General features: G+C 47.5%; 1 protein-coding gene across 4 annotated transcripts in view; it reads left to right on the top strand.

Moving 5' to 3' along the window:
• The window catches only part of RPGR (retinitis pigmentosa GTPase regulator), a 266,732-nt gene extending 241,470 nt beyond the window's left edge, over positions 1–25,262 (top strand). For 3 of the 4 annotated variants that reach the window (XM_029603193.1, XM_029603196.1, XM_029603194.1), the window contains 2 exons: positions 13,054–13,154; positions 24,599–25,262. In XM_029603193.1, the coding sequence (XP_029459053.1) occupies positions 13,054–13,154; positions 24,599–24,853 (356 nt within the window). In that variant the 3' untranslated portion in view covers positions 24,854–25,262. Of the gene's footprint in view, positions 1–13,053; positions 13,155–24,598 lie in introns of those variants that run through there. The other variant, XR_003856998.1, reaches the window with a different exon arrangement.
• The last annotated feature ends 2,096 nt before the right edge of the window (positions 25,263–27,358 follow it).

Consider the following 27,358-nt stretch of genomic DNA (forward strand, 5'->3'; position numbering starts at 1 on the left):
TAGGAGCCTGTAATTTAGAAGTTTGAATACAGCTGCGATGTTCTATCTGTCGATTTCTGATGGAACGTTTAGTACATCCGACATGGAATTTGTCGCATGGGCAACAGATTATTTAGACAACATTAGAACAATCAAGGTAGATATCTGTTTTATATTGTATTCCCATGTTGGCTGACCAGACAGTGCCAGTCAGAGCCTGATCACACATTGAGCAATTTATCCAGTGGCCAGCCGGTAGTGATTGATCGCATACAGATGATTGAGGCATGAAAGAATGCACTAAGTAATCACATGGGTTCCTACCTCTTGTATAGGCAATTAATGGTGCCATAGCAAAATAGAATGTATCTGCAAAACCGGCCAATGACCGTGTATGAGCGATGCTATAGCAGTAGACTTAGAAGCATAACACAGTGTGCAAACTATAGACGATGATGGTTCAAGCAAATTATTATCCAATAAGAGCCATTGCCTCTCAGCATGTTTAGCTCTTTTGTACGCTCGTTTTATATGTGAAAAAGGATATCCATGCTGCAAAAATTTCCTAAACAATATATCCGCTTGATTAAGAAATTCAGTCTTACTTGAACATAAGCAGCATAGTCGAAGGAATTGACCAACAGGTAGATTAGATTTCAAACGAAATGCATGGACTGTCAAAATGTAACAATGTGTTTCTATCTGTAGGCTTTGGGGCGGATTTTCATACTCCGCGAATAGGCCTACTTTTGTTTGCGCTCCAGGCGCAAACAAAAGTACGCTGGATTTTAGTAGATACGCGCGGAGCCGCGCGTATCTGCTAAAAACCTGGATCGGCGCACGCAAGGCTATCGATTTTGTATAGCCGGCGCGCGCCGAGCCGCGCAGCCTACCCCCGTTCTCTCCGAGGCCGCTCCGAAATCGGAGCGGCCTCGGAGGGAACTTCCTTTTGCCCTCCCCTCACCTTCCCCTACCTAACCCACCCACCCGGCCCTGTCTAAGCCCCCACCTTACCTTTGTCGGGGGATTTACGCCTCCCTCCGGGAGGCGTAAATCCCCGAGCGTCAGCGGGCCTCCTGCGCGCCGGGACGCGACCTGGGGGCAGGTCCGGAGGGCGCGGCCACGCCCCGGGCCGCCCCGGGCCGTAGCCACGCCCCCGGGCCTGCCCCCGGAACGCTCCCGACACGCCCCGAAAACGCCGCGCGGTTCGTGCCCGCCCCCGACACGCCCCCTGGTTCGTGCCCGCCCCCCGACACGCCCCCCCGACATGCCCCCTCCGAAAACCCCGGGACTTACGCGAGTCCCGGGGCTCTGCGCGCGCCGGTAGGCCTATGTAAAATAGGCTTACCGGCGCGCAGGGCCCTGCTCGCCTAAATCCGCTTGGTTTTGGGCGGATTTAGGCGAGCAGGGCTCTGAAAATACGCCCCTTTCTGTATATACTAGTCTGGAATGTATCTTCGTATTTAGAGATGGTAATACCCAAAAAATGAATCGTTTCAAAATATGTCATTGCAAAATGCAAATTTGCATCCAAAGTATTAATCCAATAAGGCTGAACTCATCTGATTGCCACAAGAAAAAAATATCATCAATATATCTGACCCACACAGGTATATATTGGAACATTGGAGCTGGAGATAGAAATTTTTCTTAAAAAAAAAGTCATATGTAAGTTTTCTAGATCTGGAGCTGTAGTGACTCCCATGGCAGTCCCATGGATTTGCTTATAAAAAGTACCATCAAAAAAAGTAATTTTCTTGAAGGGCCAATGATGCCAAGGACATCAAAATCTTTGTGGTATCCGTTGTGGACGAATTCTAGAATCCAAAGTTTGTTGTATAATCAAAAGAGCCTGGTCTTGTGGAATATTTATATATAAAGCTTTAATATCCAAAGTGACCAGGAATGCATTTTGGAAACCAGAAATTGTATCTAGGATCCTTAGCATATATTTTGGATCTATAATGCAAGATCTAGCTAAGGGTACAAATGGTTGCAAAAACTTATCCACAAAAATTGACAAAAGCTCCAGAATCGACCCAATAGCATTGACTGTAAGTCTACCTGGAGGGGATTCCAAGTTTGTATGAATTTTAGGAACCATATAGATAAGTGTTCTAGGAAACTCTATAATCAGGCAGCTTCCTTATGTGCGCCCATGTTCCACCAACTCAGATATTGTATTTTGTAGGGAGGAAACAGGATCTCCATCCAATATTTTGTAATTTGTGCGGTCTGACGGTTGAAATAAAACTCCTGTAAATATTGCTGTTTATTTTTTTTTTAAATTTGACAATTTTTATTCATATCCTTAGTGTAACAAATAACCATAACATCAGCTGAGAAAGCAGACATTAAACATTCCAGAACAGAGGATCGCTCAAACCCCAAGAACGATCCCAAGAACTAACCTCCCTCCCCCCCTCCCCCACCCTTTCCCCCTGACAGGGTACCATTACACAGCTCTTTATCCATCCGCCCACTATGGCGACATAGTTTGGTAAATAGATATCGTACATCCACAGTCTGCCTGTATAGATAAACAAATCATCCTGATTAATATAGAGTATCACATCTAATACAAGTTCCCATAGGAGATTATGCACACACCACAGGAAGGAGTGCCAGTTAAAGGTAATGCAATATCATCCCAATAGCAGACCAACAATACTAGTGACTATCCCATGCCTAAAATGTTGGCAAAGGGCTTCCAAGAGATGTTGAAGGCAGCCAAGCGGTGGTGACGGGCAGCTGTCAAATGGGCTAAGCGATAATATGAGATGAATTTAGCTTTAATCTCTGTGAGCGAGGGAATATTCCCAGATTTCCAGTTAGCAGCTATCAGGCTACGGGAAGCAATAAACAATTGGGCACAAACCCTGTGATATTTCTTGGGCACCTGGTCAGGAAAATCGTGCAGCAATGCCACTCTGACATTTGGGCCAATATGTAATTCCAGTATGTTGCTAAGCCAGGCAAATATCTCCGTCCATAAGGAGGCAATTATAGGGCAGTGCCACCAGATATGTAAATAGGTACCCACTGCTCCGCAGTTGCGCCAGCATTTATCTTCGATGTGGGGATAAAATTTATGTAATTTATCAGGGGTGTGGTACCACCGGTACACCATTTTATAGCAATTTTCCTGGAGCTTAGCTGATATCGAGCATTGTCTGGCCAACTGCAAGATATCTCCCCATGCTTGTTGCCCCAGCTGGATATGCAGATCAGCCTCCCATTGTTTGACAAAAGTGCACTGTTCGAGGCCATGTGGAGACATTTTATTCACAGGAGACTGGTGAATAAAATGAGAAGCTTAGGAGTGAGTGCCGAGGTGGTGGCCTGGATTGCAAACTGGTTGACGGACAGAAGACAATGTGTGATGGTAAATGGAACTCTCTCTGAAGAGAGAGCGGTTTTAAGCGGTGTACCGCAGGGATCGGTGTTGGGACCGGTCCTTTTCAATATCTTTGTGAGCGACATTGCGGAAGGGATAGAAGGTAAGGTATGTCTTTTTGCGGATGACACGAAGATCTGCAACAGAGTGGACACGCCGGAAGGAGTGGAGAGAATGAGACGGGATTTAAGGAAGATGGAAGAGTGGTCGAAGACATGGCAGCTGACATTCAATGCCAAGAAGTGCAAAGTCATGCATATGGGGAGTGGAAATCCAAATGAACTGTATTCGATGGGGGGAGAAAGGCTGATGTGCACGGAGCAGGAGAGAGACCTTGGGGTGATGGTGTCTAATGATCTGAAGTCGGCGAAACAATGTGACAAGGCGATAGCTAAAGCCAGAAGAATGCTGGGCTGCATAGAGAGAGGAATATCAAGTAAGAAAAGGGAAGTGATTATCCCCTTGTACGGGTCCTTGGTGAGACCTCACCTGGAGTATTGTGTTCAGTTCTGGAGACCGTATCTCCAAAGAGACAGAGACAAGATGGAGGCGGTCCAGAGAAGGGTGACCAAAAAGGTGGAAGGTCTTCATCAAATGACTTATGAGGAGAGATTGAAGAATCTAAATATGTACACCCTGGAGGAAAGGAGGAGCAGAGGTGATATGATACAGACTTTCAGATACTTGAAAGGTTTTAATGATCCAATGACAACGACAAACCTTTTCCATAGGAAAAAAATCAGCAGAACCAGGGGTCACAATTTGAAGCTCCAGGGAGGAAGATTCAGAACCAATGTCAGGAAGTATTTCTTCACGGAGAGGGTGGTGGATGCCTGGAATGCCCTTCCGAAGGAAGTGGTGAAGACCAGAACTGTGAAGGACTTCAAAGGGGCGTGGGATAAACACTGTGGATCCATAAAATCAAGAGGCCGTCAATAAAGAGTGGGTGGCTCGCCAGAATGACGGCTACTGCCTGGAGATAATACCCTTATTCAATAAACATACACATGGTTACTGTGACTCCAACATCACTCTAAGCTACAACAGCAAGAGGAAATGTGGAAAAAAAGGATTCGCACTCACAAAGTAGGGGAGTAGCTGGCTTGTTACGGCGGTTACTACCCCAAACCAAATAAGCCTGATACTTCACTTTCAATGCATATCCAGCATAGCTCTCTGCTTCAACGGTAGGGGAGAAGAAAAACTGATACTTCACGCATATCCAGCATAGCTCTCTGCTTCAACGGCAGGGGAGAAGAAAAACTGATACTTCACGCATATCCAGCATAGCTCTCTGCTTCAACGGCAGGGGAGAAGAAAAAAGGATTCGCACTCACAAAGCGGGGAGTAGCTGGCTTGTTACGGCGGTTACTACCCCAAACCAAATAAGCCTGATACTTCACTTTCAATGCATATCCTGCTTCAACCGCAGGGGAGAAGAAAAACTGATACTTCACGCATATCCAGCATAGCTCTCTGCTTCAACGGCAGGGGAGAAGAAAAACTGATACTACACGCATATCCAGCATAGCTCCCTGCTTCAACGGCAGGGGAGAAGAAAAACAACCAATAAGGGCTGAATAACACAGTCTGGGTAAAACAAATAAACATGGGTGTAGCTTGCTTATTGCGGCGGTTACTACCCCTACTACCCCTAACTAATCAAGCTTGATATTTCACTTGGTTGCAGCTCCATCACTGCTCTCTACATTAATGGTGGGGGTGGAAGAGAAATAGAACCAAAGAGCTAAGAGAAACAGATAAGTATGAGAAAAAAATGTGAAGCTTGCTGGGCAGACTGGATGGGCCGTTTGGTCTTCTTCTGCCGTCATTTCTATGTTTCTATGTTTCTATGTGGGAAAAATAATTGATAGAGCTTAGAAATGGCCCCCTTGAGAAGGTCACTATAAAGGAAATAGGACTCTATGATAGATCTGCCTGGCCGGAGGGAGCCAGTACGTTGTAGGGTGCGGATGAAATGAGTGATTTGGGCATGTGCTAGAAAACTGAGGGGGGGCAAGTTGTATTTAAGAGCTAAATGTTCTACTGATAGGATTGACCCCTGGGAAATGAAGTGCCCAATAGTGAATATCCCCTTTTCTCGCCAGCTGTGGAAGTATGAGGAGGTGCCGCCCGATTTAAATCGATCATTGAAAGCTAAAGACGATTGATAAAAATATTGATAATCTCCTACCAGCTGTTTGTGTGTCTGCCCCCAAATTCTCAATGTGGTCTCAAGGGCCCAAGGGATACAATGCACAGGGCCCCAACCGTCCCGCGGCTGCCATGGCATAGCGGTGACTGCCATCCGTCCCACCATAGCCTGTTCGAGTTGAACCCACTGTTTGGGTGAGGTAGTGTGGTTAAGATCCAGGAGAGCTCGGAGTTGCGCAGCCTGATAGTACCGCAAAATGTTAGGTACCCCCAAACCTCCCTGCGGCTTTGGTAAAAAGAGAAGAGCACGGGGCAGCCGGGGGGGTCGCCTGTGCCATATAAAATCAAAAATCCTGCGCTGCCAGTTGCGAAGAATAGAGGCAGAGATATAAACTGGTAGAGAGGAAAACAAATACAGGAATTTCGGCAATACACTCATTTTGACAATGGCAATTCTTCCTAACCAGGAGTATAGGCCTCGGTTCTAGCGACTCAAATCAGTGCTTATCTTATTAGCAAGGGGAGCATAGTTTAATTGAAACAAGTCAGACAATTGGGATGATATACGCACTCCCAGGTACTTAATATGAGATTTCGCCCATCTAAAAGGAAAGCGGTCCTTTATCCTTTGCACAGTCTCCGAGGGGAGATTAATGTTAAGCAACTCGGATTTGTCCAGGTTAACCTTCAGACCGGACACAGCACTGAAGGCATCTAGTTCCTGTTGAACCCCCTGGAGAGATAACAATGGATCAGACAGGAACAATAGAACATCGTCCGCAAATAAGGACAACTTGTACCGATGTTCCCCTATCTCAAGCCCCTTAACCTCCAAAGATTCACGAAGTTTAATAGTAAGGGGTTCCAAATACAAGGCGAATAATAAGGGCGACAATGGGCACCCCTGTCTGGTGCCTCTACCAATGTCAAAAGGGGGCCCGTAGCCATTATTCACCTTGACCCTTGCTTGTGGGTAAGAATAAAGCTTTTGGATCCACTGGAGAAAATGAGGTCCAAATGCCATATTTTGTAAAGTGGAGAAAAGAAAAGGCCAGTGTACCAAATCGAACGCTTTCTCGGCGTCTAGTGAAAGCAATGCCGCCAGTACCCTGTGCCTCTGAGCCCACCACATTAAATCTAACACCTTGCGGATATTATCAGCGGCCATTCGATGTGGCACAAAGCCCACTTGGTCACTGTGGATAAGTGAGGGAAGAAATTTGTTAAGCCTGAGAGCCAGGATCCGGGCCAGGATTTTAAGATCGACATTAATTAATGAGATGGGCCTGTAGGATGCGCATTGTGTCTGGTCTCGCCCGGGCTTAGGCAAGATCGTGATGCCCGCTACATTAGCTTGGGGCGCAATAACCCCATCTGTACGTAAGCCATTAAAGAATTGTGCCATTGGTCCCGCTATAGTGTTCGCGCATCTCTTGTAATAGACACCCGATAGGCCATCAAGGCCTGGGGCCTTGCCCGGTTTAAGAGTCTTAATGACCGCAAGTATCTCCCCTTCCAAAATGGGGGCTTCCAAAGCTTGCTGTTGCACCAAGGTGAGGCTCGGCATTGGAACCACATGTAAATATTGTATAATAGCGTCTTGACGGATCTTGTCATTCGTTTGGTACAGTTGGCCATAAAAGCTTGTAAAGGCTTCCCGAATTTCCTTGGAAGCTGTCAGCATGTCACCCCTAGAGTTCTTAATTTTAGCTATGGTATTGCGAGCCAGTCTAGCTTTCAAACTGCGGGCCAGCAACCGCCCTGCTTTGTCCCCCCCCCCCCCCTCATAGTATGCCTGCTTTGTGAGGTCTAGAGTATGAAGCAGCTGTGCGTTATCGATTTTATAAAGTTCCGCCTTCGCCGCAAGCAATTTTTGATAGCACCGGGGGGATGCGGTTCGCATGTGTTCCTGGGAAAGGAGTCTAATTTTTTGCATTAGAGCCCTCCGGGCTTGTTGCTTACGGCGTTTGCAAGCTGCCGCTCTAGAAAGTAAGAGGCCGCGAGCGAACGCTTTGGAGCAATCCCATATCATACCTATGTTGACATCTGGGGTATCATTAATCTTAAAGTATTCAGAAAGCTGAGATTCAAGCGTTTGAACAAATAAGGGGTCAGAGAGGATGGATTCATTGAGTCTCCAAAAGCAATCCCCCCGATCACCATCACTAATATCTATATCCAAAAAAACAGGAGCATGATCTGACCAAGATATAACATCAAGGTCTGCTTTGGTGACCCTATTTCCCAACTGCTTATCCACTAGAAAATAATCGATTCTGGAATAGCTGTCATGCAGGTGGGAATAGAACGAGTAGGATCGCGACTGGGGGTAACGGACTCGCCAAATATCAATAAGAGTCCAATCGGCCATCAAGGCCTTCAAGTGCTTGCGGGCCGAATGTGGCACATGGGAAGAAGTCGCCAAATTATCCAAGCCTTATTGCAAGGTCATATTAAAATCGCCACCGAGGACTATAGAGCCCTCCGCATGATTTAACAATAGAGTTTGGATTTCTTTCCAAAAGGGCCCACATGCCGTATTGGGGGCATAAACAGCTACCAGGGTATATACCTGTGTTCCCAGCTTAATTTTCAGCAATAAAAAACGGCCGTTAGGGTCCGCAACATGTGTTAAATATTCATAAACCAAAGAAGAGGACAGTAGTATCCCCGTCCCCGTGTATTTGGCACCCCTAGTGCAACCAGCGTGATATACATTTGGAAAGGATTTATGTTCCAATAGATGGCCGTGATGAGGCCGCAAATGGGTTTCTTGCACATATACTATATCCGCTTTTTGGTGGTATAATTCTTGCCTAAAAAGGAAGCGCTTCCTATAGGTGTTTAATCCCCTAACATTAAGGGAAACTATTCGAACCATAGGAAAACATATAGCACAGAATGACGCTGAAAGAGATACTCTGGCAAACTATATTTAAGCAGAAAAAGTGCAACAGTGAGGAGCCCGACCTGAGTGGGCCCCATCCTGCTGATGAAGTTCTGGATATACTGTGGTACTTGAACCGACATTAATGGGACCCCTGTTTCACGTGGGTATTGTACCGAATGTGTCCGCGGACTAGGCACGCGGACCTCCACCCTGGGGGGTATCAGTGAGCAGCGCTGGAGGCCAACTTCTAGCCCCCCCCCCCCCCCCAGCCCTCTGAAAAAACCTGAATAACAACTTATCAAAGAGCAGCCATAAACTTACTAAACGTTCCATCTGGGTAAAACATCACATAATGGTATTAGAAAACAGGTGCTGCTAGTAGTAAACAGATAAATACAGACCCAAACCCACGGTCTGTAAAAAGAAAGAAAATGAGACCGGTCAGGCCCGAAAGGAACAGCCAAGAGCTAGACCATCACCAACAACATGTTCATAGTCCCGCGCTAACCAGTCAGCCATGTTCAGCTGAGGGTACAGCAACTGGAGTGGGCTGCCTCCGCAGACGTCCCCTGCCAGCTCCCGGCCGCCGCCATCTTGGAGTAGCGTCAGGCATGAGCTGCTTCGTCGTGGATGCTTCAGCGGAAAATGAGTGAGCCAGGCCCGCCTCTTTAAAGACATGCGCTGCATCCGCCAAGGATTTAATTTTGTAAGAAATCCCGTTATACTGAAATAACAGGGCAAAGGGAAATGCCCACCTGTACTTAATCTCTGCCTGACAAAGGGCCGCCGTGGCTTCTCTGAGTAAAAAGCGTTTTTGCAAAGTGGAGGGCGCCAGGTCATTATAGAAAGCAATAGTACAACCTTGCCATGTCCATCCGGGGTGCTCCCTTGCCAAAGAGATAATTTCCTCCTTCTGCTGGAAATTTAAAAATTTAAGAACAATATCCCTCGGTTGACTATCTCGCCGCTGACCTAAGGCACGGTGCGCGCGCTCCAGCACTATTATCGGGTCAGACTGTGGCTCAGCCGAAGATGTTTTGTGCTCCACTATCAGCGCTGTGCAAATGGCCGCCGCCGTTTGCATGCAGTCTTGGAACAGGTCCGTTTCCGGCACGCCGCGAATGCAGAGATTAGAGCGCCGAGCCCTGTTTTCTAAGTCTTCAATCTTTTCTTGCACGGCCTCCAAGTTAATCGAATTTTGTTGAGTGTGGCTATGAAGCGAGTCTAGATTTGCGCTTTGGCTGTCCATCCGGGTATCTATGTCGTCCACGCGGCGCCCCAGGGAGTTAAGATCTTCTCGTAGGTCGGCCATACTAGCTAGCAGGTCCGCTTTGTAATTTTTAAGGTCCGTTCTAATCTCACAAAACCAGGATCTTATTTCGGACCTGGTGGGGATGTCCGGGTGTAGGCCTCCCGTCGCTCGTTCTTCCCCTGCAGCCGAGCCGGTATCCATCGCGGCCGCCTCCTCTAATCCATCCCGCTGCGGCAGGCCTTGCTCTCAGCCCTCGTCCGCTGGGAGATCATCAGCTATTTTGCTAAAGGAAAAACGCTTTAGGTCGGCGGTTTTCTTTTTCGCGGCCATCCCGATCCCTTCTGCCACAGATCCCGTGGGTTTCACCGCTGGAATCGACCCAGATAGTATGCTGTTTTAAGCTGCTAAAGAGCTCGGGGAGGGAGCGTAGCTTTTATGCAGCCATCTTGTAGCGCTGCTCAATAGCGCCCCCTCATATTGCTGTTTATTTTGAATAACAATTGCTCCACCTTTATCAGCTTGTTTAATGACAACCGAGGTCTCCATAGCAAGAGAACGCAAGGCTGCTGTTCAGACTTACTCAAATTAAATTGCGGTCTGATGTGGGAAGATTCAATTGTTGTCAAATCATGTAACTCCAAGTCCATGTAAGTTTTAATATGGGGGTCTATAGGCCCCGGAGGTACCCAAAAGGTTTTGGATGGACCACAGATATATCAATTTCTGCCAGTCGTTGAGAAAAATGTATTGATATTTGTAATTTCCTAAAGAAATGAAACAGGTCTAAGCGATACAAAAAAGGATCATATTGTTTGAATACAACAAAAGAAAGATGCCAGCAATGCCAGTTGACTTGATGTAAATCTCAAATCCGATATATTAACTATGATAGATTGCATGTAATCTGTGAGCGTGTCTGCGGGTTCCCCTCTGATTCGGGCCACAGGTTTCCTCTGGCAGTGCAGAAGGGATGTCATCCCTGATATCTCCTGAAATTCCTGAAATTGCCTTGTTGATCTTCTAAAAAAGAATTTGTCGGGTTACGCAAGATGTAGTCTCTTCATCAGACCTGGAAGAAGAATCATCCAAGAAGAGAGCAAATGCTACTTTTTTAGGCTTATTCACATTGTTGCCACAGGTAGATGTTACCCAAAGCATAATCCTTCTCATCTCGCTTAAAATTGTGTATTTTATTCATGTTTGAATTTTTCAATCAATTGATTGTGCTAATGCAACTTTTTCTCATAATTGTCTAAACTCTTGTGGTTGTGTAGATGTAATTTTACCTCTTCACATGTCGGTTTAATGGTATCTGAAAACTTCTTTGTCATTTCCACCAAAAGTAGCATAATGTCAAGAGAACACTTATTGAGAATGGAGAGAGGAGGAAATTGTGGTTATAGTTTTCTGTTGTCCACTCAACCTCACTACGATTCTTTTGGGTGGACTGTGAGTTTTTGCTAATAGCATTGGTTTTTTGCCACCTCTTTTTGATAACATTAGTCAATATCTACAATATGTGGTCCAATGCTTTTAGTTACTCTGAACAGCATGTTGCCCAAGCATTATAGGGCACCCTTTTATTGGATAACACAGACAAATTAGACTCTGCTACTTGGACTGATTTATTAACATCACACAAATGGCTCATTCAAGCAGAATTGCATACAACTACTTTGCTACAATATATCAAAATGGAGATGATTCCACGAGGGTTACATATTAACTTAGAACCCTCCATTTTTGCTGATGATTAATATTTTGTCAACAAATGGATATCATTCTCAATAAGTGTTCTCTTGACATTATGCTACTTTTGGTGGAAATGACAAAGAAGCTTTCAGATACCATTAAACCGATGTGTGAAGAGGTAAAATTACATCTACACAGCCACTAATAGATTGCACTATTGACCAATGATTATATATAAGGCTGAGCAATAAGTGGTCACACAGGCCGATGAAGCCTAGTATGATGGTCAACTAATTGGGGGTTGTAGTTGACATCGGGCAAGATGATATCTTGAAAACTGGCATTCAACATATGGCTAATCAATCTAATACATCTAATGATTCATGCAAGACAAGCAGATAAGTGCACCATAATTCTTTACTGATACATGCTTATTTAACTGACTCAAGTTGGGTTATGACCTAATATTTTATTTGCAAAGGAAGAAATTAAAAAAACAGTTATGTTTGTTATCATGAATAGATTGACTATTGACCAATGATTATTTTTAAGGCTGAATGTGTTTGCAGACTGGATTTGCAGGGAGACAAATGCAGAGCAATGTTTAAATTGGAATAAGAGTGAAGCTTGTGAGCAGTATTGGCAGTTATAAAGGCTTCACTCTTAACTACAAAGTTTCACATATGTGCTATTCAGACATTTTTCTGTGTGTGTGTTACAATGTGTCCAGCATATGGGTATGCACTGTTCAAAAGAGACAAGAAAGGACCTGACATTGCAAGGGGGAGGATGTGCCAAAGATAGGGGCCAAGAATGGAAAGTCTTGGGGGAAGGCGGCAGGGGCATCGTGAGCTGAGGAGATAACAGAAAGCAGAAAGGCCAGTGTAGGGCATGGAAGATTGATGCTGCAAGAACAGATTTTTACATCTTCAGCAGTTTACGGAAAAAGTGAAATTGCTATAGTCTGTTTTCTAACAGCTTAGAAAAAGCAAGCTGTAGGTCCTTCAGAAAAATGCCTTAAGGGTAGAATTTAAAAAAATGTCTCCATGTACGTGCGCTACCCAGCGAGCATGATTTTATAACATGCGTGCGCATGTTATAAAATTGGCAGGCTGTGTGCACATGCGCACTGGATTTTGTAATCCGTGTGTGCGGCATGTGCAAGGGGGAGGAGATTTTAGCTAGTTTTGTGCGGTGATGCATCGTAGCCTTCCCAGTCCGCTCCAATTAAGGAGCAGACTGGGAGGGAACTTCCTACCTTAGCCTCCCTTCCCCTTCCCCTCTCCTTCCCATTCCCTAAACTTAATCTTCCTTACCTATTTTTTTTTTTTTTAAGTTGCTGCTCCTCCGGAGCAGAAGCAACTTGCGCACGCCGGCCAACTGCTGGTGCGAGCTTCCCTGGCACAGCAGCAAATGGCCGCTCTACCGGCACCTCCAGCTCCGACCCTCCTTGCCCCCCCTCCCCGGACCGCCCCCTTTTCAGGCCCCTGCTCTTAATTGTGCTTGAAAATTGAAAATTGGCCCAGCGCACGTAAGGCTCAGCCACGTGCGTAAACCCAGGGATTTACGCACGCCATGGTTTAAAAATTTACCCTTAAGTGCACATCTCAATGCTTGCAATGAAGAACATTTTGACCAGACCTTAGCACCAATAGGTTAATACTGTGTGTTCTTTCCATTGTGTTTCAGAGAAGGAAGTCTCCAAAACTCATTCTGAGACCAGTTCTCCAGAGGGAAGTGCCGAGAATGAAATAAGAACTACAGGGAGCATACTTGGGAGGACCAAAAGAGTGAGTAAAATGCACTGCTCCTGGACTAGATTGTACATTGGCACCTAATGCTTACTAAATTACTGCAGTTAGATGTCAGGATATGGGATCTTTTCTGGAAGAGGACATTAAGGACCAGCCATCTTTATTACATTGTGCAAGCATTTACATTACTGTAGGGGCCATAATAAAATTGATTTTTCCTAGCGTGTAGCAGATGGACTCAGGACCAATGGGTATAGTGTACTCGTGCTAGCAGTTGGAGACGGATCAGATTTCAATCTGATGTCAGCACCTAGTACATATACCCCTGCAGGAAGTGCAGATTCTCAGTATTTTACCGTCTCCAAAGCAGTTAGGAGCTATCTTCACACTCGCCGAGCGTTAGAACAAATTTAAAGAACAAAACCTACCTGAAGACGAGCCCCGCACTCCTGCGGTGATACCCTCGGGTCCCTCCCCCAGTTGAGTTTCCCGAGGTGATTTCCGTGGTCCCTCGGAGGTAAGAGCCTCGGTCTGGTGGCCGAATCGCGGCAGGGACCTAGCCCCCGAGCGAAAAGGGTTTGGGCGCGGCATAGAGGCAGCCTCGGTCCGGAGCCGAATCGCGGCGAGGACTTAGCCCCCGAGCGAGAGGAGTTCGGGCGTGGCTGAGAGGCAGCGGGTGCATCCCCTCGAGCGCGGCAGTGAAGGTATTTACCCTCTCCCCCCGCAGCCGGAGACCGCCCGGGACGAAACCGGGAAGCGCCGAAGACAAGGTAAGGCGTACATCTTCTATTTAACCGGTCTCCGAAGATCGAGGAGGAACAGGGTCTGCCCACGTGGAGACCTTCCAAGGAGGTCGCCATATTGCTCGCCGTCGCCATCTTGGCCTTCTTCGCCACCCACCGCCCGATCGAGCGCACAAATTAAGCTAAGCGCATATTATAGGTGCCCGAAAACAGCTGGGCGCATATTTTAGTGGGGCGCGCATTATAGGCGCACAAGAATTTGGGCGCACATTCTTAAGCGCACATTAAGACTTCCGCGCATAAGCTTCGCGCACAGTACAAGGCGCATATATATGGCTCGGAGCAAAACCGGCATGCATATACCAGACGCAATGGAGCGCATAAGAGCTTACGCGTCCACAGAAGCGGCACCTCCAGAGATGGGCATAAAAGCCCAAGGCCTCTGCCCTGCATGCCACATCAGAGCCGCACAGAGCGAGGAAGCAGACGCCCTATGCGCGCACTGTGAGGAGGCCCTGGGAGATCCAGTCCAGGGCCAGTCCCACCCGGGTCCCAGTGCTAGCTCCTCAGGGGGCACCCCGGACCTAGCTGGCCCCAGTGAACCCATCCCACAGACGGGGACCCCCAGGGAACCGGCGCCCCTCAACCTAGATCCGGCATCGATCTCCTGGGTGGAGTTATTTAAAGGGATTCACGCCTTTGTTCAGATGCAGACTGAACCCCGGGCCGGCCATCCATATGCACCGGAAGATCCTCATGCCCCAGGGCCCTCGAGTCCTAGGCACAGGCTCCCACTACCCAGAAGCCCCACCTACGGGGAAACGGATTTATCCGAGGAAGAACTTGAGCCCCTCAAGGAGGGAGAACTCCCCTCAGGGACTGAGCCGCATCAAACCATGAGACACTTCTCAAAGGATGAGCTTCTGGACCTGGTATCTCAATGCCTGTCGGAACTCGCTATCCCGGGCCAATGCACCCCGGGGGAACCTAGAATGAACCCCCTGCTGGAAGGCCTTCGACAGACGTCTCACCATTTTCCCCTCTTACAGGCAGCACAACAGCTAATTGACCTGGAGTGGAATGCACCGGAATCCTCATTCAAAGGGGGTCGAGCCTTATCGGCCATGTACCCCCTGGATCCAGCAACCAAGGAGCTTCTGGCATGCCCCAAGGTGGATGCCATAGTTTGCGCGGTCGCTAAGCGCACCACCATACCAGTGGAGGGAGGAGCGGCCCTCAAGGATGCACACGACGGAAGCCATACTGAAACAGGCCTTTGAGGTGGCAGCCATGTCTCTACAAATTGCGACCTGCTGTACAGTGGTGACACGTTCCTGTTTATCCCAAGCCAGGAACAGCACCCCGGGGGAAGACATGAAACCGGCACTTTCGTTCCTCACTGACGCTGCCTCCGACCTAGTACGCACGGCAGCCAGAGGAGTGTCATCCACAGTGGCAGCCAGGAGACAACTCTGGCTGCGAAATTGATCGGCTGACGCCTCCTCCAAGACACGCCTCACAAGAATGCCCTTCCGGGGATCCCTCCTGTTCGGCAGCGAACTAGAGAAGCTGGCTAACAAATGGGGCGACTCTCCAGTACCTCGTCTACCAGAAGACAAGACAAAGAGAAACCAGCGTTCCTTTCCCAGGCCCTCCAGAGGCAGAAGCTCACAGCGCTTCAACCCTTACAGGAACAACTACCAAGCGCCCCGCCCTACGGGCAGGAACCAGTCCTTTCGGAACAAACACAGCAAGAGGGGAACCAGCTCGGGTCCAGGCCCCAGTTGCACCCCACAATGAGATGCAGCCGACCCATCCAAGGGAAGAAGCCATAGGGGGCAGACTAACCCTATTCTACCGCAGATGGGTCGAGATAACTTCGGACAAGTGGGTCCTAGCCATCATCAGAGAGGGGTACTACCTGGACTTCCTTCGAACCCCTCCGGACAAGTTCGTGGAATCTCCCTACCACGACCCCCTCAAGAGGGCGGCAGTGGAAGCTACTCTGACCAGACTCCTGACCCTAGAGGCCATAACCCCGGTACCAACACGGGAAATAAATTCCGGGCATTACTCCATTTACTTCATCGTACCCAAGAAAGAAGGTACGTTCAGACCCATCCTGGACCTCAAGTCGGTCAACCGACACCTAAGGGTCCCAAGATTTCGAATGGAAACCCTGCGGTCAGTCATACGTGCAATACAGGCAGGAGAATATCTCACATCCCTGGATCTGTCGGAAGCCTACTTGCACATCCCAATCCATCAGGAACACCAGCCTACATACGCTTCAAGGTCCTGAATCACCACTATCAATTCCGGGCACTACCCTTCGGGTTAGCCACTGCACCGCGGACCTTCACCAAGGTAATAGTAGTGGTAGCGGCAACACTCAGGAAGGAGGGAATCCTTGTTCATCCTTACCTGGACGACTGGCTGATCAGAGCAAAATCACCGGAGGAGAGCCACCAAGCAACCAACAGAGTCATAACTCTACTGGAAAGCCTAGGATGGGTAGTCAATACAAACAAGAGCTCCCTACAGCCATCACAGTCGCTAGAATACCTAGGGGTCTGATTCGACACCAAGGAGGACAAGGTCAGTCTGACCCCCACAAGGAGATCAAAGCTGCGGGACCGACAACAGACCCTGCTGAGCGCCACCCGGCCCTCAGCATGGGATTACCTACAAGTCCTCGGTCTAATGGCATCCACACTGGAAGTGGTTCCATGGGCGCGAGCCCACATGAGACCCTTGCAGCGCTCACTCCTATCACGGTGGAGTCCACGATCCCAGAACTACACCGTGCATCTACCTTTACCGACCAGAGTTCAGACCCAGCTAAGGTGGTGGCTGCAGTCCAGCCACATGAGCCGGGGATCAAGAATATCCTCCCCGACCTGGACCCTGCTCACCACAGATGCCAGCCTACACGGATGGGGAGCACACTGCGAAGAGCTAACCGTCCAAGGGCGGTGGAACGAAGTCAAGTCGGGGTGGAACATTAACCGATTAGAGGCACGGGCAGTCCGGCTAGCCTGCCTACAGTTTGCCCACAGACTTCGAAACAAGGCGGTCAGAGTGATGTCGGACAACGCCACCACGGTGGCCTACATCAACAGGCAGGGCGGAACCAGAAGCCAACAGGAATCCTTAGAAATAGCCCCCCTGATATCCTGGGCGGAAGCAAATCTCCAGGACATCTCCGTCGTCCACATCGCCGGGAAGGACAACACCACGGCAGACTTCCTCAGCAGGGAAAGCCTAAACCCGGGAGAATGGAAGCTGTCAACCACAGCCTTCAAGATGATAGTGGATCGGTGGGGGACCCCAGACATGGATCTTCTGGCAAACAGATCCAACGCCCAAGTACCCAGATACTTCAGTCGCAGGCGAGATCCGCAGTCACAAGGGATCGACGCCCTGGTACAGACCTGGCCACCGGGGACTCTCCTATACGCCTTTCCCCCATGGCCCCTGCTGGGCGCAATCATCCACAAGGCTCAGCGACACAGAGGTCTAGTTCTTCTGGTGGCCCCGGACTGGCCAAGAAGATCCTGGTACGCAGACATGAGAAGACTACTGGCAGGGGACCCTCTACCCCTGCCCCCACACAGGGACCTACTACAACAAGGTCCCGTCCTTCATGAGGATCCAGCTCAATTCTCTCTTACGGTCTGGCCATTGAGAGGGCCCGACTGAGGAAGAGGGGATACTCGGGGGCAGTAATAGATACCCTCCTCCGAGCACGCAAGTTCTCCACATCGCTAACATATATAAGGATCTGGAGAGTATTTGAGGCCTGGTGCGAAGATCACAACATCGAACCACACTCCTCTAAAGTCCCCATGATTCTGGAATTCTTACAGAATGGACTCCAGAAGGGCCTGTCCCTCAACTCAATCAAGGTACAGGTGGCAGCGCTGTCATGCTATGGCCCCAGGAACAAGGGCAACAGCATAGCCGCGCACCCAGACATATCAAGATTCCTGAAAGGGGTCAAACACATTCGCCCACCACTAAAGTGGCCAGTACCCCTGTGGAACCTCAACCTCGTCCTGGAATTCCTAGCGGGATCCGCCTTCAGACCCCTCCGAGGCCTGTCTCTCCGTCTATTAACCCTAAAGATGGTGTTCTTGCTGGCCGTATGCTCAGCCCGCCGCATTTCAGAGCTACAAGCACTGTCCTGCCGTGATCCATTTCTCAGAATCACCCCGGGGACCATCCATCTACGCACGGTCCCCTCCTTCCTCCCCAAAGTGGTCTCACACTTCCACCTCAACCAAACCATTTCATTACCAACGATGGAGGGTTTGAAGAAATCGGAAGAAGGCCGGTCTCTACGCCATCTCGACATCGGCAGGCTACTATCCAGATACCTGGAAATGTCAGAACCAGTACGAAAGACGGACCACCTGTTCGTCCTGCACAGCGGGACTCACGGGCAACCATCGCTCGCTGGATCAAAGAAGTCATCAAGGCGGCCAACGTAGAAGCGGGAAAACCACCACCTCTACAGGTCAAGGCCCATTCCACCAGAGCCCAGGCAGTTTCCTGGGCAAAAACCAGAATGCTTTCACCTGCCGAGATCTGCAGGGCGGCAACGTGGTCCTCCATCCATACCTTCTCCAGATTCTACCGTCTGGATGTCCAGGCTCGGGAGGACACAGCATTTGCAAGAGCAATTCTTATTGGACCACGGGCAGCCTCCCACCCAGTTCGGGAGTAGCTTTTATACATCCCATTGGTCCTGAGTCCATCTGCTACACGCTAGGAAATGGAGAAATTACTTACCTGATAATTTCGTTTTCCTTAGTATAGACAGATGGACAGCAGCCCACCCTCGGCTGCCTTCATACATGGTCATTCATCGAATCAAGGTAAGCCACGTTTTCCTGGCGTGTAGCCAAATGGACTCAGAACAAATGGGATAGTATCCGCATGCTAGCAGTTGGAGACGGATCTGACGTCAGCACGGGGGTATATATATCCCCACAGGAAGCGTAGCAACTCAGTAATTTCCGTCTCCAAAGCAGTTTGGAGTGCCTGCCCCTGGAGGGCCTTGGAAAAGCGCCATTCTGAAACAGGCCTTTGAGGTGGCAGCTCTATCTTTGCGGATCGCAACCTGCTGCACAGTGGTGACGCGTGCCTGTTTGTCACAGGTTAGGAACAACGCTCCAGCAGCTGAAATGGAGTCAGCTCTCTCGGATGCTGCATCAGACCTAGTCCGGACAACAGCTAAGGGGATTTCATCCTCCGTAGCCGCCAGGAGGCAGCTCTGGATCCGGAGATGGTCAGCTGATGCGCCTTCAAAGACATGCCTCACCAGATGGCCCTTTAAGGGCTCTTTCCTATTTGGCAGCGACCTTGATAAACTGGCCAGTACATGGGGTGCCGCTCCAGTGCCTAGACTGCCGGAAGATCGGTTCAGAGGGAGTCAGCGCGCTTTTCCAAGGCCTTCCAAGGGCAGGAGTTCACAGCGCTTTGTTCCTTACAGGGGTCGCTACCAGGCACCACGTTCTCAGGCCAGGAATCAGTCCTTTCGGACCAAGCAGCACAAGAGGGGTGCAGGCTCGGGTCCCGGCCGCACCTCCCTATGAGAATCCGCTGATTCCTCTGGTGGACGGAGCCATAGGGGGCAGATTAACCCTCTTCTACCCCAGATGGGTCGAGATCACGTCGGACCAGTGGGTCCTTGCCATTATCCGGGAGGAATATTATCTGGACTTTCATCATCTCCCTCCGGACAAGTTTGGGGAAGAATCATGTCCCATGCACAAGAAGGCAGCATTGGAAGCTACCTTGGCGAGGCTCCTATCCTTGAAAGCCATCATCCCAGTACCCGCCTGGGAAGTGAATTCTGGACACTATTCCATTTATTTCATGGTACCCAAGAAAGGGGGCACCTTTCGGCCTGTGCTGGACCTCAAATCAGTCAATCGCTACTTACGAGTGCCGAGGTTTCACATGGAGACTCTGCGCTCCGTCAAGGCTGCAGTACAGCCAGGAGAATTCCTCACGGCGTTGGACCTGTCAGAGGCATACCTGCATATCCCGATCCATCCGGATCACTTCCATCCCTACCTAGACGACTGGCTGATCAGGGCGAAATCTCGAGAGGAGAGCCTTCGGACAACCGACGGAGTGATCGCCCTTCTGGAAAGCTTGGGCTGGGTAATCCACCTCAGCAAGAGCTGCCTACAGCCTTCCCAGTCTCTGGAATACCTGGGAGTGCAATTCGACACGCAGGCAGACACAGTCAGTCTCACTGCCAAGAGAAGGTTGAAACTTCAGACGCGTATTCAGTACTTGATGGAAGCCAGTCAGCCCATTGCGTGGGATTATCTGCAGGTTTTTGGCCGCATGGCATCCACCCTGGACGTGGTACCTTGGGCAAGGGCCCATATGAGACCTCTACAACACTCCCCGCTCTCTCGCTGGAGCCCTCGTCTACGGAACTATTCCACGCACCTACCTCTGCCTGCCAGAGTCCGGACACAGTTACGGTGGTGGCTGCAGTCCGACCACATGAGCAAGGGGTCGAGGATGTCCTCTCCCACGTGGACGCTGCTCACCACAGATGCCAGCCTGAGCGGCTGGGGAGCGCACTGCGAAGGACTCATCGCACAAGGGCGGTGGCGCGGAGAAGAGTCAGCGTGGAACATCAACTGTCTAGAGGCTCGGACAGTCCGATTGGCTTGCCTTTGATTTGCGCACAGACTGAAGAACAGAGCAGTCAGAATGATGTCCGACAATGCCACCAGGGTGGCATACATCAACCGTCAGGGCGGAACCAGAAGCCGACAAGTATCTCTGGAGATCGCCCCACTGATGGTTTGGGCAGAGGCGAATCTTCGGGACAAGTCCATTGCTCAAGTACCCAGATACTTCAGCCGCAAGCGAGATCCGTTCTCCCACGGAATCGATGCCCTCGTTCAACCGTGGCCTCCAGGGACTCTGCTATACGCCTTTCCTCCGTGGCCTCTGCTGGGCGCCATCATCCACAAGATTCAGAAACACCGGGGCCTAGTTCTTCTAGTGGCACCAGACTGGCCAAGAAGACCCGGGTACGCAGACATGAGAAGGCTACTGGCAGGGGAGCCTCTTCCCCTGCCTCCTCTCCGGGACCTTCTACATCAAGGTCCCATCCTCCACGAGGATCCAGCTCAATTTTCTCTTACGGTCTGGCCATTGAGAGGGCTAGACTGAAGAAAAGAGGTTACTCTGAGCCCGTGATAGATACACTCCTCCGAGCTCGCAAGTTTTCTACATCCCTCACCTATGTAAGGATCTGGAGGGTATTTGAAGCATGGTGCGACACTCATGGCACCAATCCTCATGCGACCACAATCCTTATTGTGTTGGATTTCCTGCAGGATGGACTTCAGAAGGGTCTCTCCCTCAGCTCCATCAAAGTTCAGGTGGCTGCGCTGTCTTGCTATGGTCCCAGGAGGGATGGCAAGACTATCGCCAAGCACCCAGATGTTTCTCGCTTCCTGCAAGGAGTCAAGCATATTCGTCCGCCACTGAAGTGGTCAGTGCCCTTATGGAACTTCAATCTTGTTTTGGATTTCCTCGTGGGATCCACCTTCAGACCCCTTCGGGGCCTGTCTCTACGTTCTCTAACCTTGAAGATGGTGTTCTTGCTGGCTGTATGTTCAGCCCGCCGCATCTCAGAGCTACAAGCATTGTCCTGCCGTGATCCATTTCTCAGAATCACTCCTGAGGCTATCCATCTGCGTACGGTTCCCTCCTTTCTACCTAAAGTGGTTTCACAGTTTCATTTTAACCAAACCATATCCTTGCCTACCACGGCGGGTTTGAAGGATTCTGAAGAAGGGCGTTTATTACGCCATCTCGACATTGGCAGATTGCTGCCCAGTTATCTGGAAGTGACACAAGAAGTACGACAGACGGACCATCTGTTCGTCCTGCACAGCGGGAAGAAGCAAGGTGCAGCGGCCTCACGGTCCACCATCGCCCGCTGGATTAAAGAAATGATCAGAGCAGCTTACGTGGAGGCCGGGAAGTCTCCGCCTCTACAAGTCAAGGCTCATTCTACCGGAGCACAAGTGGCATCCTGGGCGGAATCCAGGATGCTGTCGCCTGCAGAAATCTGTAAAGCGGCGACGTGGTCCTCCCTCCATACCTTTTCCAGGTTCTACCGTCTGGATGTCCAGGCCAGGGAGGACTCAGCTTTTGCGAGGGCGGTACTACATGGGCCTCAGGCAGCCTCCCGCCCCGGCTGGGAGTAAAGCTTTTGTACATCCCATTTGTTCTGAGTCCATCTGGCTACACGCCAGGAAATGTTGAGATTACTACCTGATAATCTCCTTTTCCTTACTGTAGACAGATGGACTCAGCATCCCGCCCAGCTGCCTGCGTACATGGGTTTCACCGATTCAAGGTAAGCCATGTCATCTGTTTCCATAAGAGCGTACACTCTACCAGGTGTCAATGCCTTCCGGTTGGGAATGCTGGCGGTCTCCAGCTACTATCAATCGGTCAGGGGAATCCTGTTTCACTTTTCACTGAGCGTCAGTACACATTTCCATAACAGCTTTTGCAAGGAAGATTACTGAGTTGCTACGCTTCCTGTGGGGATATATATACCCCCGTGCTGACGTCAGATCCGTCTCCAACTGCTAGCACACGGATACTATCCCATTTGTTCTGAGTCCATCTGTCTACACTAAGGAAAAGGAGATTATCAGGTAGTAATCTCAACATTTCTTATCTTAGGGCATCCACCCTGCCGGGTGTCGATGCTTTCCGGTTGAGGACACTGGCGGTCTGCAGCTATAGTCGATCAACCAATTCAATCTAATCAGAGTAAACACATTAAGTTAATCAATCGGTCAGTCACACATATATCCATAATGCTTTGCAAGGAAGAATACTGAGAATCTGCACTTCCTGCAGGGGTATATGTACTAGGTGCTGACGTCAGATTGAAATCTGATCCATCTCCAACTGCTAGCACGAGTACCCTATACCCATTGGTCCTGAGTCCATCTGTCTACACTAAGGAAAACGAAATTATCAGGTAAGTAATTTCTCCATTACTGAAAATGATGCAAGTTCACTCATGTATATTGAATTGCAGATAGAAATAGCTATTAGAGAGCATGCTTTGTTTCAAACATGGTTACAAATGGTGTAAGATTCTGCATGATTTTCAATAAGAATGAGTGCACGCATTGGGGTAACTTGCTTGATGCAGCGGTTACAACACTTAACCATAAGCCTTATGCTCAACTTTGATGCAACTCCAACATTACTCTCTGCATCAATGAGAGGGGATGGCAGGAAATTTGATCAAACAGTTACCAACAAGAGCCCTGAAGTTGGTGGTTGGTGAAACAAATAAGTATGGGAAAATAAGAGTGGAAGCTTGCTGGGCAGACTAGATGGGCCGATCGGTCTTTTTTTGCCGTCATTTCTATGTTTCTATGTTGATTGTCCTCACTACTGTGATAAAAATAATTTAAAAAAAAAAAATTTTAGATTGTTGAACTCTGTGATCCAGGCTCAGTTTGTCTGTCTACAAGGGCCAGTTGAGCTGGGTGTACTGCAGAAGTGCACTGGGATCTGTGGAGGGAGGGAAAAGCAACTGTTCCTATAAGCATGGAGAGGTGAACCTTAGAGGTGGTGTCCCTCCAGCCCTTGTGCTGGTGAGAGGTACCAGTGCCATTGGGCATTTTATCTGAGGAGGAGGAGCAGCAGGGGAGAAAAAAATAAATATAAATCATTTTTGAACATTATCATACAAATTAAAAATACCCTAAGACATGATCAATGAGTATCAAAAATGTGTTGCTATTAAAAAAAATTAATTTTCTGTCAACAGACTAAGAGCATTGAACCATCTACTTGTTCCGTATTCGTCAAACATGAGTAAGGCATATGGTAATTTTCTATCTCTCTGGCTAAATAATTCAGCCACTGGCAGGTGCCTTTCCAGAGCTGGCAGCATTATCATTCTAGAATATTCTTATTTATGGAATTTTCAAGAAAACCAATTAAGAAAAGAGCCATCCAAGATTTGTGACATTGTAAGATCATTTAACGGTTTATATGCATCCTATATGTTTTATCTAAAACAAACCTCTGTATGGATCTCCGCAGTGCCAGGGGCTCTGGTTGGGGATCTCTACAGTCTCCCAACACAAATGTCACCAGCCTAGTCTGCAAGGTGGATGTGCAGTTTTCAGCTAGGTAAATTATATTGGAAATTGTTTCCTGCCAGAGTCAGACCACGCTAGTAACTGTGGGTGAGCCTCCAGTTTAGACTGTGAAGCATTGAAGAAGAATTGCCTGGAAATCTCAAGACAAGACTGAGAGACTATGAAAATAGAATTTAAAGCAGTAGTTCAATGGGCAAGACTCTGAGCTCTATGCGTTTTCACAGCAAATTATACCCAGTGGTGAACCTCTGACAAATCTTGATATGCACAGATACACCAACTTTAAAGCTTATTTGCAGCTCAACCTCTAGATTGATTAGTTATGTCGTGATCTTCCATAGCTAATCCAAAAGTCAAATTTCTGTATCTTTTACCGTTTACTAGAAATACCCATGAAAGAAACCCAGAACTTAGCACAATGTTCTTTCAGCAAAGGGAGAAGTGATTGCTGTGTTTGCCATCTTAGATGTGGAGACGTAAAGGCTGACAAACAATTTGCAGGAGATGCATTCTTATGGAACTAACTTGCTACATTCCTTCTTGCTGTTAGATCTCACTATTTAAGAAAAGGTCATTGACAAGCCCGAAGAGTACTAGTGAAGAAGCAAAGCCAGACAGGAAAGCTGCTGGTGATAAAGGGGAAAGAAATCCTGCTAGCATGCCCAGCAGTGAAAATCAAGATGAAAACCAAAACCACGAGAGGGAAAATGGTAAAGGAACTGCCCCATCTAATGAGCACGCCATGGAAACTGAGCCACCCAATCCGGGCAAGAAATCAAAGTCTACCACCTGTGTACTGCTGTGAGATAATGTGTACATATATTGTAACATGCAAGCTGATTTTGCACTTTATACTGAAAAAAATTATTTGATAAATAAGTTACTGGACTTTTTTCAAGTCAATGACTTTTTCCTTTGGTTTGCAATTGTAAAATGATATTTGTATTTTATTCCTATTGGTAAGTTGAGTAAGTGGCAGCAGCCTATATGCTGAATAAACTCCGAGTGTTGTGGTCTTTAATGTTTAGTGTTGTAATAGTGTACAAAATATATTTTTTTACGTGAACATTTGGATTCAGAAATCCTGTTGTCTCTAATTAGTTCTCAGTAGCACAAATGACAACCTGATGCTAATGTAAAGTTACAAATAAATTTATATAATGTCTTTAATTGTGATGCTTTCAGGAATGAAAATAAAGTAGAAATAAATTGAACAGTGAAAGTGGACACAGTATCCTGATAGGAATGCCCCTGTATTATTTGGAACTCATTTCCAGTTCACTCTCAGAATGGAAAACAGCAATTGAACTGGGGAACATTGGGAGAGTTCTAGTAATAGGATTCAGATTAGGAGCCAGTAGCAGCACGTAGAGGTCTTCATTTGGAGGACAAGAAGCATGACTGACATCAACTATCCTGCCACAAATTGCTGTGGCACAAAAGAGAGGCAAAAGGCCAACCACAAAATAAGGAACTGTTAGAGAGGTGTGGTGGCAACAAAAATCTGATCAGGTCTAGTATCTGAGTGGGCAGTATATAAGAATTTGTAAATATTTTTTTGTTTATTTTATTTTTAATGCAAAGAGGGTAAATAATCACAAAACATTATTTAATAAATGTTTTAATAAAATCAAACAAAGCTATATACCATAAAACAAAAACTGGAAGAAAAAAGAGCTCTAAAAACCCAACATGATCATGGTTCAGCAAATTATAACTGCATCAAGCGTTTAAAACCTATAACATTAAAAATAATAGGTTTTAAACCCTTAACCAACCTTGGCAGGATCCTATGTTGCTAACTCTCAGGGATAAGTAGTGGCTTTTCCCAAGTCTGTGTGGTTAATAAAAGTTTATGGATTTCTCCAAGAACTTGTCCAAACCTTTTTTATACTCTGCTGAGCTAGCTGCCTTTACCACATTCTCCAGCAATGAATTCCAGAGCTTAAGTATGCATTGAGTGAAAAATACAATTTTCTGGTTTGTTTTAAATGTGCTACTTACTAACTTCATGGAGTGTCCCCTAGTTTTTATATTATTTGAAAGAGTAGATAACTAATTCACATTTACCTGTTCTGTTCTTATCATGATTTTATAGACCTCTATCATATCCCCCCTTAGCTGTCTCTTCTCCAAGCTGAACAGCTCTAACCTCTTTAGCCTTTCCTCATAGGAGAGCCATTCCATCCCCTTTATCATTTTGGTCGCCTTTCTCTGTACCTTTTCCAGTTCAGCTATATCTTTTTTGAATGCTGTGACTAGAATTGTACATAGAGGTCTAGTTGTGATCTCACTATAGAGCGATACAGAGGTATGACATTCTTCATTCCTTTCCTAATAATTCTTAATATTCTCTTTAATTTTTGGCCACCATCACACACTGAGTCAAGGATTTCAAAGTATTGTCCACGATGATGCCCAGATCTTTTTCCTGGGTTGTAACTACTAATATAGAACCTAAACTTGCTGGGCAGACTGGATGGGCCATTTGGTCTTCTTCTGCCGTGATTTCTATGTTTCTAAAATCATGTAACTACAGTATGGGTTACTTTTCCCTGTGTGCATCACATTAAATTTCATCTGCCATTTGGATGCCCAATCTTCCAGGATCACAAAATCTTCCTGCAATTTCTCACAATCTCTTTGTGACTTCTCTACTCTGAATAATTTTGTGTCATCTACAAATTTGATCACCTCACTCATCATTCCCTTTTCCAGATCATTTATAAATGTATTTAAAAGATCCCTCTAGCACGCCACTGTTTACCTTTCTCCTCTGAGAAAACTGACCATTTTTTCCTACTCTGTTTCATATCTTTTAAACAATTTGCAGTCCACAATAGGACATTGCCTCCTATCCCATGACTTTTTATTTTTCTCAGGAATCTCTCATGGGGGACTTTGTCAAACACCTTCTGAAAATCCAAATACACTATATCCACTCGATCATCATTATCCATGTTTATTAACTCTTTCAAAACAAGTAGCAGATTGGTGATAAAAGTATTCCCTTATGCAAATCCATGCTGGCTGTGCCTGATTAAACCATGCCTTTCTATCTGTTCTGTGATTTTATTCTTTTGAATTGTTTCTGTGATTTTTCCCAGCACTGAAATCAGGCTCACCGGTCTATAGTTTCCTGGAGCCATTTTTTAAAATCTGTATCTTCAGGTACAATAGACAATTTTAATGATAGGTTACAAATTACTAGTAATAGATCTGCAATTTAATTTTTTAGTTCTTGCAGAACTCTGGGGTGTAAACCATCTGGTCCAGGTGCTTTGCTACTCTTTAGTTTGTCAGTCTGCCC

This window comes from Rhinatrema bivittatum, chromosome 5 (genome assembly GCF_901001135.1).
Source record: "Rhinatrema bivittatum chromosome 5, aRhiBiv1.1, whole genome shotgun sequence".
Lineage (NCBI taxonomy): Eukaryota > Metazoa > Chordata > Amphibia > Gymnophiona > Rhinatrematidae > Rhinatrema > Rhinatrema bivittatum.